General features: G+C 32.9%; 1 protein-coding gene across 4 annotated transcripts in view; it reads right to left on the bottom strand.

Moving 5' to 3' along the window:
• Nucleotides 1–22363, bottom strand: part of Itpr (Inositol 1,4,5,-trisphosphate receptor) — a 207545-nt gene that overhangs the window by 61849 nt on the left and 123333 nt on the right. For all 4 annotated transcript variants that reach the window (XM_071582736.1, XM_071582737.1, XM_071582738.1 and 1 more), the window contains exons 18-19: nt 10274–10455; nt 425–591 (exon numbers count right to left, since the gene is read on the bottom strand). In XM_071582736.1, the coding sequence (XP_071438837.1) occupies nt 425–591; nt 10274–10455 (349 nt within the window). The remainder of the gene's footprint in view (nt 1–424; nt 592–10273; nt 10456–22363) is intronic.

The following is a 22363-nucleotide window of genomic DNA, read 5'->3' as shown; positions in this document are numbered from 1 at the left end:
AGCTGCAATCACGCACACAGAAAATGAAACCTTCAAGACAATAATTGACTGCATATATATTAAATGCTCTTGAAAGAGAAAAATATACTAAAAAATGACTATAAGCAAATATATACCACTACAACAGCATTGAAAAAATACATTGAGTGTTGGAATGGAAAAATTTTTGTACAGAATGCATTACAATACAGCAAAGTAATATGCACCAAAAGTGTATAGGGTTATCTTTTAGTATCATGCATATTTACCTGTATTACCACATTTTCAAATTTTGGACACTTGCTAGTCATCCAACTTGATTACTAAGATGTTAATAAAGTGAACAGATCTAAATGTCAAATACACCCTTTTAAGAAAAAGAACTAATTAAGATTTTATAAGCATTTATCAAACCACGAAAATACAAACAAAGTACAAGACTAACCTGCTTCCAAAAATTCCCTCAGCTTGGGTCCCTATGCTTTCTAGGTCAATTCCTTTTTGTCCAATGGTCTGTGCGTCCACTGAAGCCTTCTCTGTTTCATCAAATTCACGTTTGAATATGGACAGGAGGCAGCTGATTCTATAATCTAACCTCACATCCAGGATGAACTAAATACAAAATAATTAATGACAATCATCACCGACAAGAATACAAAATATAGATCATTTAATGTATGCAAAAGTTTACACACAAACCTCACATAAAATAACACACAATTTGTTAAATATTTTTTAAACTTGAGTCAACTGCAAGTGCACAATAAAAGATATTTCCTTTTCTGTTACTACATGATCTATCAACCAAATAAAAATCATTCAAAAATGCATCACTCCAATTTAGACACAAGAAACAATCATGATCCATGCTTACTATTTGTCATCAACCCTTTGTCATCAACCCAACAGCTCCAACTCTTGTGATTATATATGGAAATATTGTATCAAATCTCAATAATTAAGAATTAAGAAACTAGCCAGAAATAAGGAAACAGTTGCAAGTAAGGAAGAGAAGTGAGTATACTCTACACTAATGTGTGAATATTCTATACACTAATAAGGAAAAATATACTAATAAGGAGCACACAGTCTTACAGATAAGTCATGTCCGGCATGTGTAATCACAGTAATGAGTAATGAAATAAGGACAATTTGCACTTTTCCACAGTTTATTTAACGTACGACGCGTTTCAACTCACAGAGTCATCATCAGGTACAAGACAAACTAAATAGTAAGGAGACCTTATTTATATGTACAGCAGATGTGGTTGGGGAGGGAGAGTCGAGTAGGGGAGAGGAGGAGGGGGGGGGGAGGAGAGGCGGAGAGGTTATAAAGAGCGAAAAATGGGGGGTTAATGACAGGAAAAACCGCAAAGTGGGGGACGAGGGGCTGGAGTATCGGGAGCGGGTTGTTGTATAGCAGGGGGTTAAAGGCTTAAGGACATAGGAAGGAATTATCAGTAGGAGATAGTGGGGGGGGGGAAGATGGGTTAAACAGGTAACTTTCGGGGAAGCAGAGCCCACTGCTGGTTTTAGTGGAAGGGATGAGCCACGTGCTGCGAGGGGGGAAAAGGGGGGGGGAAATGCACTAGTTAATTCTTGGAAAATATGATGACCGGTGGTAGTGGGCAGTGAGAGACCCTGACAGGGGGGGGAAAGAGAGGAGAAGGTAGGAGGGTGAAGTCATGAAAGAGGAGGGGCAGTAGGATTTTGATTCTTGATTTTATTAATCATGAAAGGGATCTTGAGGAGGGGTGAATGGTTCACAAAAATTTGTTCATTTAGGAGAACATTGTGGTCCTCCTGCAGTATTTCCAATTGTTCCAATGTGTCAAGTTTCATCCCATTATTCCCCTGAATCTGTTGAACAGTAATGAGTAATTTGGAATTTACTATTTTCGTTTCTGCAACATAAAAAACTGAGTACCGCTAAAGACTTAGGTGTGCACATATGACCTCGTGAGCTTCATGTGCACCCAAACAAAATTAGATGATACTATAAGAGGCAGTGAGTAAAATAATAAGAATCTCTTAAAGGACCAAATATCAGTTAGCTAAAAGAAAATATCGAAAAAGAATGCTAGCAGATATTTAACTCTGCAGCACAAAAGACCTATCACTGAAAATTTGTATGTCAGTTCATAGATTCTTAATGCCGGGTAGACACGGAGTAACTCATATCCACTACCTATTCCAAAACTAAAATGTCCACATTGGAAAAGAAATTGACATTTCAGGAAAAATTCAGCAATTTCAAAGTAAAAACATGAAAAAATGTTTTGACTTGTTAAAAATTGCAATCATCACATAAGTTTCATATTTCATTATTTTTAAGAAATAAAATTGGCAGTGCTGTTATCATTGTCTTAAGTTTTAATCCTAGAGTCACAAAAACATTTTTGGCTTTCAAAAAACCATTTTTGTGTTCTCTGAAACATGATAACAAGAAATATTACTGTTATCACTCAACTACGTATACTCCACCACCTGTAAGAGGCATCAGTTTTACCAAAAGGCACAAAGGAATAACACATTTCACTCCGCCTAAAGCACAGCCGCAAGCAAGAATGGAATTCTCAAACCTGGATGGATTTCTATCATGTAAAAGGTCACAGATAATCACACAATATGCAGCCTTGCATTCACAATATATTCACCTTGATAAAATATTCTGAGGGCAAAATATAGTCCTACAAATGGACGCAGAGATTGCAATATGAAATACTAAAAGTTAGCGAAATCCAATGGGTGCAGTCAGATGAAATCTGCAACAATGATCACAAAGTGATATAGCCTCAACCATAAAATAGCAGAATTTGGCATCATCCAGAGCAGGGAAAATAGTAAAGTAATAGTGGCAGTATAATTAAAGAATTCCGATGGTGGAAATGGATATAGAGATACTACAGGATTAAGTGCTTACATCCAGCCATACAGAGGAGGAAACGAAAGATGCAGCGAGGACTCTCATCAGGACATTTCTCCATAGCATGTTTTCAGTATTAGCACATCCATTTCTTCAGGTCCCATTCCCAACCCATGACAATATTTATGGCGAACATTTTTGCATTAACTCTTTTACATGTTTTATGCAAAACCAAATTAAAACTTGTCCTTGGGTAAAGTAGTCAGCCCTGACAAAAAATGAATTAAGATATTTCTAGAATAATAAGATAAAACTGACTTCAAATCAAGTTTTATGAAATCAATAAGTGGTAAACATGGCTGTGACACAGTACCTACAATAATAAAATACTAAAAACTAGGAATGATCATGAATAAATGCATTTACGTTGAGGCTTATTAGTTTTGAAAATGTTGGCAGTTTTATGATCTAAATAGCATGAGTATAAGTGTTCTTTGTTAATATACATGAGGCAAGTGTTGGAATATCAACCAAGAGAAATATGTAAATTAAGGCAAATTTTTACTGAATTTTAAAACTTTCTGAGAAGTGAATGAAATGTCTACATAAAACATGTAGACAATGACAGTTGTACAGTAGCTCTTACATTCATCATAATTTTTAAATTTTATTGCTGTTTTAATTTTTAGTACCAATGTAGGACTCTTAGGAAGTTTTGTTGGTACTAACAACATCCATTCAATGCCATATGTAAATAACAAATGAACTGAATTTAGGAATTTTTTTAACATTGGTCAACAATGAAATTGTTTATGTTAAGACAAAAACCATAACAGTAAAAATGTATCCCCTGTTTAATAATCATTGGATTTGTCAAGCAGTTTTATATTCACATGTGATTAGAATGGAATGAATTTTTATACAAATTTAGGTTGTTTTCATAAAATCAAACCTCTTATCATATTATCATATCCATTGCTGAGTATCCAAGATCCCGTAAAACTTTTTAGGTCAAAGTATCACTTCGCCAAGATGCATTTCCAATAACACCACAAACCTGCTATTCACCTGGATACTTCACAAAAAGCTTATTTCCCAAACCTACATAAAAATTTAATTCCAAATATTTGTCCCTGGAAAATTATTCACAAAAGCCCTAATTTTGTTCTTTCTGTATATAATTCATTAATGTTTCACATTGTATCTGCTCAATACAGGAAACTTAAAGTGTGCTAAATGTGATCTCATCCATGTGATGAAGAGTGGTATGTGTTCAGTTCTCATTATTATTCATGTACAAAAACAAAAGTCAATGAAAATTCTTGCCAAACATTGGGATATTTTAAAGTTTTACATGCATACATTTGACACAATAGTCTCATCCCCTTCTCAGCTCTGCACCTTACACCATACCACTTATGCCCCAGATACACAGCTACATAATCTCACAGACCATATTGTAAAAAGCTGTTCCTATCATAAATGAACAAATGGTTTCCTTTGAATAGAAACAAAGTAAATGTATCTACATATTTGATTTCGTTATTCCGAGTTTGTTACTGATGCAGAGAGACTCTCAACCAGAGTCCTGCCCTCCCAACTCAACCCTCCTACCTGAGCCTTGACATTGGCCCAATTGCCATAAGAATGAGCTCAGTATTGCTCAGCCTGGCCCAGCCAATATGCTGGCATTCAAGCTAATGGATATTTGATTTTGCATCCTATGCCAGCCTAAAAGAGACTGTAAAGGCATTCTTAGAGGGCCATTCAGGGGTCTACAGCTGCACATGAGTGAGCAACATGTGAATCACCATGAAGTTTGATATGGAGCCCTCCTATACTGATACTGCCAGCTGTCGTGATAGCCATCCACACCCCAGCTGTGTTCTTCTTTGCATGCCACTGACATCCTCTCTCTTCACCCCTTAAAAAACACACGCAAACACTTTCTACTCAAAACATTGGAGACTAAGAGATGATTATGCCATAAGTAATACATAAAAAAACTGATAAGGACCTTCCAATGCATACCTTCATTGGCTGACCGACTATGATGAGGAGGTAAGGCACAGAATAGGTTGAATTTTTTCTTCACTCAATAAGTTTAGCTTTTAAGTTAACTAATAAAACAAGAGACAACAATAACCAACACTTATTGGGTTAAGCCTACATACACTGGCTTACTAGAGTCTAAAAAAACATCATTTCTAGAATAAATCAGCTGACTGGGCTTACACTTTTGCAAGAGATATGGGTATCACTGTTTATACAATATAAATGTAAAAATTTTTTTATAAGGTGGTTTAAGTCTTTCTCTTACATAGCAACCCAAATTAATTTGTGGTTCACAATAATTATGTATTCAAAATTTATTGTTGAACTCAAAATAGGCCACCAATATGAGATACTCCTTGTTTATTAAATGCTTTATGATTTATGAAAGTTGATTGAAATTAACAGGGAAAACAAAGATAACTACAATACTTTGTAGGTTTGACTGTACTATAGTAGTTATGTTCAAAGAATGTTAGAACTGTATGACGATGGCATGTACTGGGTGAGGTAACTGGCAGGGTATGTACGGTAAATTGAATGAAAAATTTTCTCAATTAAAACAATGAGTTGAACTGTGGATGTGATGATGAGCCGTAGTGTAATTTGGCAATGTGATCCACGCTTAGATGGATCGGCAGTGGGCATCTAATTAAGTTGAGAATAGAAAGGTCATAGATAAAAATTATTTAAAATGTCCTGAAAGCCAAATACAGTGAATCAGAGGAAAAGTTTAGATGAATAGTCTGCCAAAGCCTAAACCCCAATCTGAATACAATATTTTAAAAATAACATTACTACTATGTCCATAAAGAAGATGAAATGTGAATTCTGCAATCTCCGTCCCGATGAAAAAATGCAGGATAATGTCCACCAAAAGATATTGGATGAAGATAACTAAAGCATTCTGAAAAATTACTTTGATGATTCTGTTTTGGGTTTTGATATTCACAAACATGATAGCGGCTGTAATAATATGAATTCAATGTTTTATTTTGACATTTGCCCCTCTAACCTATGGTCATTGTCAACAGTGCCAAAGTTTAGCTCTAGATGGTATCATTTATGAAAATATCATGCAACAGCAGGATATGAGTAATCAAAATGTTGCCAAGTAATGTTTCTACTTTTTGCACTAATGTATTACAATCTCTGCATATTCCAAGAAGAGATTATAAACTCTAACCAACAACAGCAAACAATTATTAACATTATCACAATATGTCCATGTATTATAAAAATATTATAGAAAGTCATAAAAGTTAACAATCAATTATTATCAATACTTTTCCAGCTGCTAACCATATATCAATCAGGTGAATGCTGACAGTGATAGCAAAAATGTCATAAAAATTAGCCCAGTAAGTATTAAATCCCCCTAGGTAATAACAAGAACTCAAAGTAGAGTGGTACCTCACCTAACAAGCACCTTGTATAGTAAGTAATTTGCATAAGGAGCAAAATTATTTCTCCCTAATATGACTCGCTTAACGATGGAGAGGGGAATTCCCAGAATAATTGCACTCCTGCCACTTCAGTTAGTGTTTCGCACTTTTTCCGCTAGCATCTTAGTGTCACTAGTAATCACACATTTTTCCAACTTGAGTTCAGACTTTTTATTTGTGATTATCAGGCACAAAGTTTAATAATATTTTGTGCATAGATTAAAAAATAACTCCAAAGAAAACTCCATAAGAAGAGAGCCAAAATAGAATAAACATAACAGTAGAAATGGAAAGTAAAATCATTGAAAATCAGGAACAAGGTGTTAGTGTGGCTCATCTAGTATGCATATCAATTATTGTTCGACATCAATGATTTGCATTTTATTCAAGGACAAGAACAAGATTAAGGACATATATGCTTCAAAGAGTGTGACGAGAATACCTATGCAATGGGCACATATTCTCAACAATGTTGCAAGTTTGCTTCTGATATGGGTATAGGAAAAGCAATTGCAAAGGAACACTATTAATGAGAAGGGGAAAGATGTTTATAAGGGGAGCCATGCATTGTTTGAGAAGTTTACAAGAAGAACCGCCAACCATGGTATTGTGCGGCAGGATGAAGTATCAAAGTACTTCTTTGGTGTTTTCAAGAAACCCATAGATTCAGAGCATTACCAGCCGGAAAAGGTTTTTCATTGTGATGAGATGGTTCTCTTCTGGAAGAAGGTGCTCAAGCAAACCTATATTTTTACACTTAACAGTAGAAGAGTACGCATAGCTTAGCCACAAGCCAATGAAAGGCCATTTCACACTGCTATTATGCACAAATACAAGCAGCAAATTGGAAATGAAACCCCTGCTTGGATACCATTTAGAAAGTTTACCAGCCTTTAAGAAGTATTATGTCCCAAACAGCAGGCTAAATGTAATGCGGAGATCACAGGAAACTAATGCATCTTACCATGCGTACAAGGCATCACCATAATAAGGCAGTGGCGATGCACATCAGAAATTTACTCGGAGACAATTCTGAGTTGCATTTTTACAAAATTTTGAACCATTGGCAAAAACAAATGTCTCTAGACAGCTTTCTAGTAAAAGGAATTAGGTACTATCATAAATAATAAACTATATATTTTGATTGGTTTTTTCTTTTCCAAATTGAGTTCACATTTCTGGTTGCTACATTCCATGATAGCAGAAAAGGTGAACATGACATGATCATAACAATGTATATATATATATATATATATACATATATATATATATATATATATATACATATATATATATATATACATATATATATATATACATATATATATATATACATATATATATATATATATATATATATATATATATATATATATATATATATACATATATATATATATATATACATATATATATATATATATATACATATATATATATACATATATATATATATATATATATATATATATATATATATATATATATATATATATATATATATATATATATATATATATATATAATTTTAAAAAAACCTTTTACATAATTTATTTTTTTTGGCATGGGACATATTATCATATTTTACATTAATTTGCAAGGAAAATGTTGTTTCACATAACAAGTGCTTCACTTATGAATAAATATTGCACACTTAATTATGTCATTGCACAAGGCTCCACTAAATCAAGTCATATTTAGGGATGGTGGATGCAATATGCTGAGATCCCACACTATTACTAGTACGCTTTGTCAGTATTTCATGCATGCAAAATTTTAGCTGATTGGTCCTTGTAATCTGATTGAGTTTTTTGGTCTGAAAAAATTGGGAAATGGCTTCTTAAGACTCATCTTTGGTATTTGCACGATTAAATTCTGCTAAAAATTCAGAGACAGATATTCATTAAAGTGTCCACCAATAGGGAACATACATACAATGGTGTATGATTGGTCATTTGCCAGGAAAAAACCACAAAACAACTTAACACCACTTTTAGCATGCACTCACACTAAGCTATAGTAAGAGAGTAGAGTCGATCTGTGCTGTTTAAATGGTGATAGCAGAAAACTCATGTGCAGGTGAAATGCTCTCTCTGATTCCAAGTTATTGCTAGTAACTTTCTCAAGGATCTGTGATTACATACTAAAAAATGGTGGTAGAATAGACTAGAGCATTAATTTTCTGCTATGTAAAATGTACTTTGTGTGCATGGTATAACTGGAAATTAAACATGCTGTCTGAACAAATCAAAGGAAGATGTGCAGAAACAATAAAGAAATTTATCATGGCCCTCGGAGAATGAAATGAGGAAGAAACAATTCCCTATGACTTTTTTCAGGTTAAAATATTTACCAATTTTCAGGTTATATTTCCACTTTTTCATGATCTCTGTGTGTAAGAGTGGGAAAGTATAAAACAACTCAAAGATGAAGATTATTATGGATTCAGAAACAACAATGAAATTAAATGGAAAATTTTATCATTATGCATGATTCTTGGAAGAATGCTTCAACCAAACAGGAAAAATTTGTCACTTTGATTGATAACAAAAAACCTTTTGATAATTTAGTGTGGAAACTTCTCTTCCATTCATGCAATCAGGAATTTGGGTTCCATTTAAAAGGCAGACATATGAGACTGAGTTTGTGTGAGCCACAGTAGATAGCTATAACAAAAATTCATGGAAAGGGCAAAACTTGGAAGAGAATTGAAATGTGAATGCCCCAATGTTGTTCATAAAAGAAGCTAACACAGACAAGATGGTAGATATTAAATAAATCATAGTAAATGGGAATCAAGTATATCACACCAAGTTCAAACATGATATCAAAATCATTACACATAGAAATAGACACAAAAAGGTATTTAAGACTAAGATAAGAATGTATAAACAGAAGCTTAAAGTCAATACAAAAAGTCTAAAGCCACAGTGGAAAAAACAAAATAATTCCACGTATTAACTCCTGAATAATTATAGTGAAAATATAATCTGTATAAATCAATTAGTTCTGTTCAGAAATTAAGTTGTGTTGAAGGAAATAAATGAGTCAAGATATGAGACTATTATGAGTGAAATAGATAAAAAGGCAAAATCAAAAATGTGAACAATAAAAAATGACAATTTCATCTCCAAATAATGGAAGGTAAGTTCTTGGGACAAAGAAGACTTGGACACTTACAAGAACTTGTAAAAAGATCCAACGAATATAAGGTCTTTTACTATTGGCTGTGGCTCATATGAATAGATGAACACTCTGGCTTAGGGCAAAGAATGATGGTTAAAGTGATAAGAAATCGCATTTAGAATTTTAAGATTGTAAATATACTTCACCAGCACTGTTAAGAGTCCCCAACAGAACCTAATGATACCACAAATGTTTTAAATATTTTTCATGGCCATGCACCCTAAAATTTTAACTAAGTAACTTTAAAATTATGTCAATGAATTGATATTCCATACCTTTACACATTTATGCAAAATGACAAAGTGATGATAGCAGTTGAAAATAGTGCTAAAAATGAATTATGCATAGATTTTGTGATCGTCTAACTTATGAGTTTGGAACAGCTCAACTACTGCCTAGCCATGCCCATAAGTGATTAGACATTATGGAATCATGACTCAATCTCATCTACAGTCGTGAGCAATCAGCAACTTGAGTCTGCATATTTTAGCACTTACCAGCAGAAAGCAGAGAATTCATGCTTCTTATTAGCTTATGCAGTGATGAAGAAAAATTTAAGTAATCTCTGATAAGGTAAATGAAATATTCCAAAATCTTAGAACTAATATGAGCATAAAAACATACTTCTGTAAATTTATATTTTTTTATTTATCAGAAAAGCCATTTAAAAATAATACCGTGGATTTAAAGCATGATCAGAGGTTGATTAAAAACTTCATACTTCTTAACTAAATTATATAATTACCTGAAGAATTTCAATTATTTTCAGCTTGGTGTCCATCACTAGGGGGTATTCTTTCTTCAGGTGAGATGGCTTCTTTTGCACTGCTGGAGATATGACAGATCTTCCGAGTCCTGCAGCTCCAAGGGTTAAGCTGGTCATAACAGCACCCATATCCCCAATGGAGCGCAAAACTCCCCCTTCTGCTACAGTTTACACATGTAAAGACACCACATCATGCAAGCAGGCAAGCAACATCTAGTTCATGCAAATCAATGCAGCATCAAAAGGGAGTAACACATTCAGTGCCATAGCATATTAAGGAGTGAGACAAATATTTTGGAAGCTCAGACACTATATATTTATTGCAAATTGTTGAGTTGAAATGATTGTGCAAGGGAAAAGCAAAATTACTTAAATAAAATAATAAAACAAAAAATACAGTTATTGTAAGATTCCTAGAACTTAAGGCTTCCAATGCTGTTAAATAAATCCTTGTCTTATCTGCTTTTAAGTGTCTTTAGTTATGAACTCAATAAATAATAGTATTAGTAAATATGGTATGATGCACTGCAAGGGAAGAAATGATTCATCACAACATCACAATCTAAGAACTGCTTCCATGAAAGTTAACACACTTCCATGCAGGAAAGCATAGGAATCACTCCGGTTCACATAAGGCTATCCACATACTACCACATAACTATTTAACAAGAGGATTAATTGTGCCTAATATTTTCACAATAAAGGGAAGGAAGAAATAATATCATAAATATAATTTCTTCCCACAAATGGTATTCAATTACCCACAGTGTGTTTATTAGAACCAAAAAAGAAGATTATTTCATGATTTTAACCAATCTTTCATTTTGTGACACTCCATTGACTTACATGTAATGGCTCTAATATCAGAACTTATCACATGAATTACAGCTTAGATATATGGATAACATAGTCAATTCTCTTTTACCAGTGGTAATAATTCGTTTAGAAACGGCTGACAATTAAAGAGCATTGAATTATCCATAAATATATAAAAATCAAAGATAAACAAATATTGATGCCAAACAAGTTTTATCAAAAAATTTTTAATCTACTACATTTTCACAGGAATAATATTCAATAAAGAGAAGGCACTAAATCAGTGCTCTCATGTATCAATCACAAAGATGCACTAGCATGAGTATGAGTGTGTGTATGTATGTATGCATATACATATATACATATATATATACACATATATACATACATATATATACATATACATATATATATAGACATATGCATACATATATATACATATACACATATATACACATATATACACATATATACACATATATACACATATATACACATATATATACATATATATACATATATATACATATATATACATATGTATATATATATACATATATATATATATATATATATATATATATATATATATATACATACATACATACATACATACATACATACATACATACATACATACATACATGCATACACATATGCATATATATATAATTTTTTTGCACACACTCATATACATATGCATTATATCCGTGTATGAACAGGAATTTATTGAATATTGATTGGAGTTCAATTACATTACCCAATTCTCTAATGCTTCTAAAATAGGTCATTCATCATGATATTGATTAAAGAAAATGGAATAAGTACAGGTTAAAAGAGTGCTAGGCAACAGAGAGAAATAAATAGATAAATTAAAAGAACTGCAGGAGATGCCACGACACTACAATAATATGTTTAGGCCACCTCAGTGTAAATCACATGAATGTAAACCATATAAGTGCCAATGCAATGAACATTATTGTTTAAAAACATTTATTGTAAAAAAATATGATGAAAGGAGCAATCAATTCTGATACAGCAGAAATTTCAATAAGAAAGCATAATTGCCACATTAGCCTTCAGTGTAAAAGTAAGTCGAAAGCTTCTTTACTGATTACATCATAAAGCACATTTTCATAATGGGAAATCATAAAGAATTGAGAAGCAAGATCTAACTTCTTAAAAATGACTGTAAATAGTTGATCAGTCTCTAAAATCATAACGTTGACACAGTTACCATGATGTAAAGAGTATTTGAAATTAAATGAAAAATGTATGAACTTTGGCTTTCTGACCTAAAAATTGTAAGGTAAATTACACAATTGTTCAAGATTCTCTACCAATAACCTAATAAAATTTTGTTTACTGTATTTAAATTATTTCGCATTCAATATATAACATGTTTTCTCATTCAAATGATAGGCCTTACTTAAATATCTGTGAGATATGAAATATTTTGAGGCTAAATATTTTACTTATTCTTTCAAAAGAAGACAGCAGTACTTCTAAAATAAAAAAAAACTTGGCATGACAAAGTGAAAATATTATTTTAAAAGTAAAATGTATGAATAAACAACCTTAATTGATAAACATTAAGTTACTCATGGAAAAAATTAGTTTTATACAACAAAAAAGGAAACTACTATGCACTTTGAACATTTAAACACAAAACTACAATACACCTCCATAAAACTACTAAAAAATATTTGCAAAAGGTCATTCATTATTATCAGAAATCAAATTCAATATTACATGACCATCCTAAAAATGAGCTACATGGTGTTACTCATTCTAGACATGGCTTCCATTTGGAAGCAAGCAATCATAATGAATTAATAACATTCACCAGGTACATGCAAAATTGTAAACAAATACCCATGAATTCATTCATCTCTGTAAGGAATCTTATCTTCTGCTGCAAATAGATCATGATCTTTTCAATTTCACATTGTTTTTAAGGATTTTTCATACGATACTGAACAAATAAAATAGCAATAGGAGAAGCTTGACATAAATTACATCATACAAACTAGTGACTAGTCACTTTGATAATTATGTTCCCAGTTCAACAGGCTCTTGAGAATATAATCAGGGCTGGAGTTCAAACAAAACGTTTTTTCTGATAACAACAATACTAAGGTTGCTTTGACACACTAAAATCTTGAAAAAATTGCATTATTAACTCAAAGAGTATCAAAGACCTATCCATCATGACACATTTTAAGATCAAATTATTATGCCTAGTTGCCATTTATACACAAAAAGTACTTATGTACTTACTTATACTTACTTCAAAGTGAATCAGTCAAAATTAAATCAAACTGAATGAATTTAATTAAAGTCAACGGAAAATTAGGCATCGTATAAACAAATATAATTATGTGATAAATTTCTAAGATTTCTTAGCAACACTTTGCAATAAAAGTTGCTTCAATATTCTAAGTTAGGGAGTCTGTGTAAAAACAAATAAATTATTTAATGAGGAGTGTTGATGATTTGTATCTGAGAGCATATCATGTATTTCAAAATACAGTGGCATAATATATATGATGAACTTAATCATTGCAAAATAAGCTTACAACTTAGATATTTCTCAAACCATCGTCCTTCATGATCCCTAAATTTTTTCCCTTCATATCACAACTTTACCTTTCCCTATTTCACAATTGATAGCTATAGCCAACCGATCCTGGGACTGACAAAGTAATAAATGTGCTCTTTTAGATCAATCAAATGAAGATTTTCTATACCAAATCACTTGAAACTTGGTGATTTTTATTAGTTTTTAGTCATAACACTCAATCTCTATCCAAAATAAAAAGCCATAGGTGTAGAATCACAAGTATGTTAGGTCATATACCAATTACATTTAGAAACATCACTGAATGCAAATGACCATTGTTGTCTAAAATGCATTCTATGTAGTATATTTAGGCAAATGTAGTGATGACCTTGGGGTATGCTTATAAAGTCAAAGCAATTTTTATTAAATCTTGAAAAAATTGTTATTACAAACCGCACCTCTAACATTTTGGCAATTTGGGCTGGATATACCATAGTAATTTTTTCACTGTACAAATCTTTCCTTCTCACACCTCTTGTATATTATTCCAAAAATCACTAAGCAAACTATATCATGAGATTTTTTTGGTCTAGAATATTGTACTACGAGGATGTCAACATTACATTTAATGGAAATTATTTTGAGATCAACCATCAAAATTTGGAGGCTAATATAGGTAGATTTTTTAAATGTATCATCCTTTATTGAACAGCCCTCATTGTCATACTTCAATGCATGGAGCATCTCTACAAATTTCGTGTTCAATGTATATTTCCTCTCCAGCAAAATATATCACAAAATATATAATAGGTAGAGGAATCTTTGAAAATTAATCAGTTTTTTCCAAGTGTTTGCATGGTTTTTATATTGCTATCAGTGCATTCTTTCATAATGTCATATTACATATTTAGGCAAACAATTTATCGACAGGCAATTTTGCACATCATCTTCAGTGCCTTATGCCTGATAAAGAGTGTACTTTTGTTTCATCACATTTAATTCAATCCTATACAATAACAAAGAAGTAATAATGAACAAATTATAACACTTTTTCAATAGATTTTGATTTATTACATGACTGGTTCCAATGTAGTACATCATCTGCAGGTCCAACCTGAAGATGATGTAGCACATTAAAACCAGTCATGTAATAAATCAAAACCTATTGGAAAAGTTTCATCCTTTGTTCGTTATTATGTACAAATTCCACCATATCACGCCTGAAGCTATGCAACTGTTAAAGAAGAAGAATGGAAAACCCAAGCACTCCAGGTCAAAATTAGAACATTCAGGTAAAAATGCATTACAAAAATGAGGAAAATTAAACCATTATAAAACTCTACAGCCACTCAATTCTGAAGACAATCCTTGCTAATAAATCCCTAGTAGAATCGAATTGCAGGTGATTTTGTTTTCCAAAATGACACACACTCACCACTCAAGCCTGTGTCTCCCGTCACATATGGTATGGTAAACAATGTACAGTGGAACTTCGCTTAACTAGCACCTCGCACAGTGAGTAAATCACATAATGAGCAAAAATATTTGTAAAACAATGACTCACTTAACAAACAGCTTTTGGCATAACAAGTGATGAGGAGAGGAGAATATCCAGAGTGATTACATGCCTGCTGCTTTAGTTTGTGTTTAGCACTCGTTCCGCTAGCATGTTGGTATCACTAGTGGTCAAACATTTTTCCAAACTTGTGTTTACACATATTTGTTGGGATTTTTTTGTGCAAAGTTTAATAATGTTTAGTGCATAGTTATAAAATGATCATGAGATAAATCCACAAGAAGACACAATGAGAGAATAAAAATAGCAATAACTGGAATGCACAATCATTGAAAAGCAAGAAAAAAGTGTGAGCATGGCTGGTTTAACATGCACATACAATCAGTCAACATGAACAATTTGCACTATCCTCGAGAACAATAACAATATTAAGGAGATAGATGCTTCAAAGATAGCGACTGGAATATCTACGCAGATGTTATGTATTCTCAATGATGTTGAAAGGTTGCTTCTCATATACCTGTAGATAAACGAAAAGCAATTGCAAAGTGATGCTATTAACAAGGACATCATTTGTGAGAAGGTGAAAGTGATGTTCGCTGACCTCATTAAGAAGGCACCAGGTTACTCACTGTCCAATAAAGAAATATTTAAAAGAAGCCATGGGTGGTTTGAGAAGTTTAGGAGAAGAACCAGCATCCACAACGGTGAGAGGCATGGTGGAGCAGTGAGCTACAACTCAAAGGCAGCAGAGAACTTCATCGGAGACTTCAAGAAGCTCGTAGATTCTGAGGGTTACCTGCCAGAACAGGTTTTTAATCGTGATGATGCAGGACTCTTCTGGGAAAAAATGCCTAAGTAAACCTACAAAACAACAAAGGAGAATGCATTGCCCAGCCACAAGCCAATGAAAGACAGTCTCACGATGCTATATTTTGCCAATGTTAGCAGGAATTTGAATTTCAATGCAACAACAAGACAAATGATTTTTAAACTCTGAAAATGTTGAATTAAAATGCATATTAGCAGATGACTCCGTTAAAAGTTACTGCTACAGTATCTCCCACTGTTTCTAGAACTTTGTCAAAGGAATTTGAATATTAAGCCTCTCCTTGTTTACCATTCAGAAATTTCACAAGCCAAATTTTTTAGGCCAGGCAGGCAAAATGTGATGTGGAGGTCACGAGAAAGCATGAGAAACTGTTGCATTATTCATTGAGAAGTATAATCCTAATAGAGCAGTGGCTATGCGTGCTAGAAATTTATTTCATGAAAATGCAGAGTTGCATTTTCACAAAATTTTGAAGTGTCGGTAAAAAAGTTTCTCAACTGCTTTCTAGTAAAAAGAATTGAGAATGTATCATTTAAACTAATTATTGATTCTATTTTTTTAACAAATTGAATTCTAATCCCAGGTTGGTTCATTCTGCGACAGAAGAAAATATAAATATTATTCACCATCCTAACCAATTTTTATATAATTTTATTTAAATATACATATGTTGCACATAATTTATTATTGTTTTTCTTGGAACCCATAATTGTGTTTCACATTAATTTATATGGGAATATTTGATTCCTTTTAAGAGTGTTTTGCATTATGAGAAATATTCCTGAACGAATTATGCTTGTTATGGGAGGTTCCCCTATATGGTGTTCTCCATCCAACTGGTCAGGTGATTATGAACTCTAGCTTTATAATTTATTAAACAGAGCTCAACATAAAACCAAAAACCTAATAGTCCCATCCTACAATCTGATTTCTTATAATCATTTACAGTGTGATTTACACTGTAATCATATTTCACTCCAAGTTTCTACTGTCTTATCATGAGTGGATATGGCAATGAGAATGACAATCTAACATTGAAAGCTGCAGGGAAATATGACTTGATAAACTTAAACTTTATCGACTGTGGCCAAGGACGTAAAATCCCCCTATCATAGGGGGAAAGAAAAAATAGGGAGTGCCACTAGGGAGAAAAAGGGGGAAAGAAAAAATAGGGAGTGCCACTAAGATATAATTCGGAAAAAATGCACACTCAGTAATCCAGAAGAAAAATAAAACAATGAAAAAGAAGATTGCCAAGGCTAGATTTAAAAAAGAGACTTTAATTGATTGACCGGTAAAAATAGACAAACTAAGAGTGAGAAGACTGACACTCTAACACCTGGGAATGTGGTACCGGATGAGATCAAGAAGTCAAATATTCTGTGAGTGCTAAAAATACAGCCATATGAGAGGGTAATAAACAGCTTGACGCATGGGTAATGCTGGTTTAATGAATCAAAACCTAAATATATGATGGTCTATATCAATGGCTGAGAGCCCAAAGATCTAAAGAAAGCCTTGGATGACTTTAATAAGGCAACAAAAGAATGAAATCAAAGGATTAATGAATATAAAATGATGAGTCATGTGTAATAAGGAGAATGGGAATTATGATGTCAAAGTGTGTTTAAATGATGAGATGATTAACCAAGAGGATGTCTTAGTACATGCTGGCAGAATGTTAGCAAGAAATGGTATAAGAAAAAATACGAGATTATCTAAATGGTGTACAAATGCCATTAGAAGGGTTGTTGGTAGTATGTGGAGTATACACAAACTGAATGTTTCTCTAAGCTAGAAAAAATTGCAGTGCATAAAGGGTAATCTTCCCAAAATGTTGTATGGAAGTGACACTTGGGTATGCCAAAATTGTGAAAAAGGTCTAACAAATGTGATGGTAAGGAATAAGTAGGAAATGAAAGAATTAAATTTGGAATAAATAGTAATAGACAAGTATGAGAGAAGTTCAGTGCCCTGGTTTGGTCATATTTAAGGAAATGATAAGATTTGAATAAAAAACTAGATACCATATTTCCAATCCCATAAAATGCACTTCTTATTCTCCAAAATAAGCTCTAAAATTATCCTGCACCTAATGGGCTGAAGATAGACAGCTATAATTACTTCAGCCTATATGACGCAAGTCAATTTGCTGGGAAAAAATACTTAATGGCAAGTGTTTTTTCCCACCTCAGGCATACAAAATGTTAGCCTTTATTACAAATTTCAATAATATTACTGCTTTGAGCCAGTAGTAAGCAATTAAATTTTTAATTCCTTGACAGTACTTCTTCAAAAAATTCCCAAATAAATCATTAATTTATACAATTCAGCATATTTATTTATGTCTCAAATGTGGTGCTGCTGCAAAACTTATGTGCATTGGGCTAATGGGGATGGTGCCCCTCTGCTAACACATTGTATCTCTCCTGATAAACTCTTAGTCAGCAGCCACTCAACCTTTAGTAGTATCGCAGTGTTGGAAAGGATTAGAAAACGGCTGCCTTTAATACAAATTTTGTATTGAATTTTAGGATCAGATAAATGAATCAGAAATTTATTGTTGCGTAAAAAATTCAAATTCTAATGATATCATGGGATCTAAAGAGATCCAGAATGTCATACTGTATTGTATTGAAACTTAGTAGTCATGATTTCTGCTTTAGAACACAGAAGCATGGGAGCAGAAAGGTGTTTTGGCTGACCAACAGAGAAGATGATACCAGAATGTAGGCAGCTAAAGATGGATTCAATAAAAGCAGATTTGAATGTAAAAAGTTCACCTGCATGCGCTCCCCTAAATGGCCAAAGCTTGAGTTCATGTTAAGAACTGGATAATAAATAACAGGAAGATTGTGATTACTGTTTCAACAAAAATGACTTTCATTAAAGCAAGAAAACTAACTATAGGTATGTCTATTGCTGACTTTTCTGGGAAGACCTCCTCCACTTTAATACAAAAGAAAGGTTACAAGGTACCAACTCATGACATCACGCTGACGGGACGAAACCATTCTGAACCAGCTTATGGTGAATAAAGCAATAAATAAATGAAATGGCCATCGATTTCTTTTGTTTGTGATTGGCTGAAAAAGCCCTGGCAGAGAGTAAGTAAGACTATCATAATATCTTTCTAAAAATTTAGGAATAGCAATGTGCTAGATGGGAGTAAAGATGACACTGTGCATGAGGCAAGTGACAACTCTAGAGAAAATAATTTAGCAGCAGTGATGAATTTCAAGGATTCTACGATGAATCAGCATTGATATGCTAATTTTTTAAAGCAACAAATCCATTTTCTTCACATTAAATGTTAACATCAAAAAACTTTGATTATTTTTGGCCTGATCCAAGTATTTTTCAAAAATTCTAACATGAAAATCACAGTGCATCTTGTGTGCCAGTTTGTTTTATGGGCCAGGATATACAGTATACAAGAGTTGAGTAAATGGATTGAAGGGAAGGGTAGACTGAGAAAGTTAAGGCGAATGTAGCTGAAGGGATTCTCAAGACATTAAATATAAGCAAGGAACAGGTATGAAACAATGCATGAATATAATGAAGATCAAATTAATATTCAAGAACAGAGCAGTATGGTAGAAATTTGAAATGGTAGAAAAAAAGGGAATAAATACCTGAAATGACTTGTTTTTTTTACTTTGCCTACCCTGTAAACAGAGTAAAGGGTGTTTGTGTAAGCATATAGGATTTCCAGAAAGTAATGAGTCATTTAGTCATTCAAACCCAAGCAAGAAAGTAAATGCAAGACCTTGGAATAAAAAATGCTTACATCACAGAAAATTTAAGGGATGAATGTCACTCTTGGGATAATCATTGATCAAATTAGATTAAGTATATGAAATGGTGAACTAAAAGTAAGACATTTTCCTTTCTTACAAAATTTACTGAAATAAGCATGACACTTGTTACTTATGCCTATGAGTTATACAACTGAAAGAATTGTTAGCACTCGGAGGAGGGTTAAGACTTGGATAATATCAACAATGTATGTATGTACAAGAAAACATCTATTGTTTTGTCTAATGTTCACGAGAAAGTTTCTGCACCAAAGACAAAGGGAATGAAAAAGTACCAAATGAATTTGTAAAGAGAAGAAGAAAAAATCAATTTCTCATTTTGAATCTAAAGGTACAAGCATTTTTTCTCAATGCATCAACAATTTGTCTTTAAAATTCTCTAATTAAAGCAATACTTATTTTTCACTCTAGCATTTTGCCAATGTCCCAAAATTAGTCGCACTTCAACTTTCTTCAACTACTACTTTTTCCAAACTCATTTATTTGCAACAGTGGTAAATATTGCATCCTTCGGCAAGAGATGGTGAACTTTGGTACATTGATAGTAGTAATTCAAGCAAGATGCAAACATTTTATGGATATTTAGGACCTTGCATGCATTTTCATTCACCAGTTCATTCACCTAGGAGAGAGAGGCAAAGCACTTGCAGAAGGCTTTTTTAAAGTGTTTCCGACTACAATTTTTGTAGTAATGATAAACTAAATGAGACATAAAAAAATTAACAAGATTACTCAACAGGGTTCCTACAGTGTAAATCTATTTAAAAGAAATTTCATATAATGCATATGTTTTTTTTTGCTATAACTTTATTTTAACAAGCAGATAAAAACAATCTTCTAATGACATTCAATAACTATTATTCTACAGTCAAAAGAAGTTTGATTATTGTGAAGGAAAAGACCATCATTGGTGTTAATTATCACCTTGGTGCTAGAGAAAAATGATATCCCTGAAAATGATTGTTATCTACATTTATGCATTACCCTACAAGCCACCATAAGGGTGTTTGGCAGATTTTACGCCACCAGCCAAAGTGATTTCATCATGCACAAGCATGAGCATGGAGAAAGTTTATTTTTGGGTAGTTTGGAAGATTATAATTACTCTACTGCTATGAAAACATGTGTAGTGTGAGGAGATAAGGGTTGGTCATCTAGGTTCAGATAGCATGGTGGCCTGGTGGGCAGAAGGTTAGACTACTGATGAGAGGGCCCAGGTCCAAATTCAGTCAATGCCTCTGGGCACCTTCAGCTATAAGCTGCATTATTTTTAATGTGCTTTATAGGATATCACAAGTGGCACCGGAAAAGGAACTAGTCATATTATGGCATGTGAAAATCCCCCTTATATGAGTGTCAAATGCCTTATGACTAATTAAAAGGTTAATTCTAACCTCACCTTTCACACCAACCTTCACATTGATTAATGTAGTCTTGATTTTTGATAGGCAAAACCTTGTTATCTTAACTTCTCCGCATAATGCAACATAGCAATGCAAAAAGTGACTCCAATTATTACTTCTTTGTAAGCATTAACTCATACATATTATATTTATCCAGCACATATTAAACTACATTTACACATTTTATCTTTTTGCTTCCAGAGGCTCCCATGCCAGAATTTACAGAAGATATTCCATGCTTTCCTCTCAGTGGCAATAGTGAGTATGCAAGTGGACCACTTTTCTCTGCATTTTGCTCAAAAAAAGAAAGATACTTCTGTGAAAGCTCTAAAATGCTCAACACATATTCAAGGTGAGTTCTAACTACTATGAAATAACACCACCTTCATTTTTTCTTTTAAATACTTCCACACCAAATATTGGATTATGTCAAGTTTCTTTACTGTAGGTCAGGAGATGATCTTAATCTATTATCCTAATGTTAAGTTCAATATTAGACTTTTAAGTATTTTGCTTGACCTAATATGCTTATATTTTTGTAGGCCACCTAGTTTGTAAGTGTTAGGTTAAATGGATTAGACTTAGCAGGAGACCCAGCCCCTGATGGCCCACAGAACTATTATTGAGATCACAACAAAGAGGCTCTTGATTCCAACTTCTTCCTAATATTTAGGTAAATAACTGCATCAATTCCAAATAATCTTATGCTGCCAGTTATTTTATAATGAATGCCATTGATGTAGATGAGGAAAAGGAGAAGACCAATTATGCTCCCTTGGGGATACAGCCTCCTTTTCAAAAACTAAATTTATTCAAAACATTATTACTTTTTATTTATACTGAAAGGGAAAAATCCGGAACCCAATGTATTAATTTGTGATTAATTCTACACAAGCTCAAACCTTACGCCAGCTAATTTTGTTAAACTTGAATGAAGGCCTTTTTGAAACCAAGGCATGTCACATGTACTTTATTTTTTGATTGCCAAGATTTTAGGATGTCATGTCATAAATATCTAAGATAAAAACATAATGATTTATCTTAACCCTTTGAGGGTCAATGCCACTGTGAGCAATACTGGCAAATTTTCCCAAAAGTTCCACCTAGATGACTTTTTTTTC

Source organism: Hetaerina americana, unplaced genomic scaffold (genome assembly GCF_022747635.1).
Source record: "Hetaerina americana unplaced genomic scaffold, ioHetAmer1.1.p SCAF_12, whole genome shotgun sequence".
Classification (NCBI taxonomy): Eukaryota; Metazoa; Arthropoda; class Insecta; order Odonata; family Calopterygidae; genus Hetaerina; species Hetaerina americana.
This window is presented reverse-complemented; position numbering and strand designations above follow the sequence as displayed.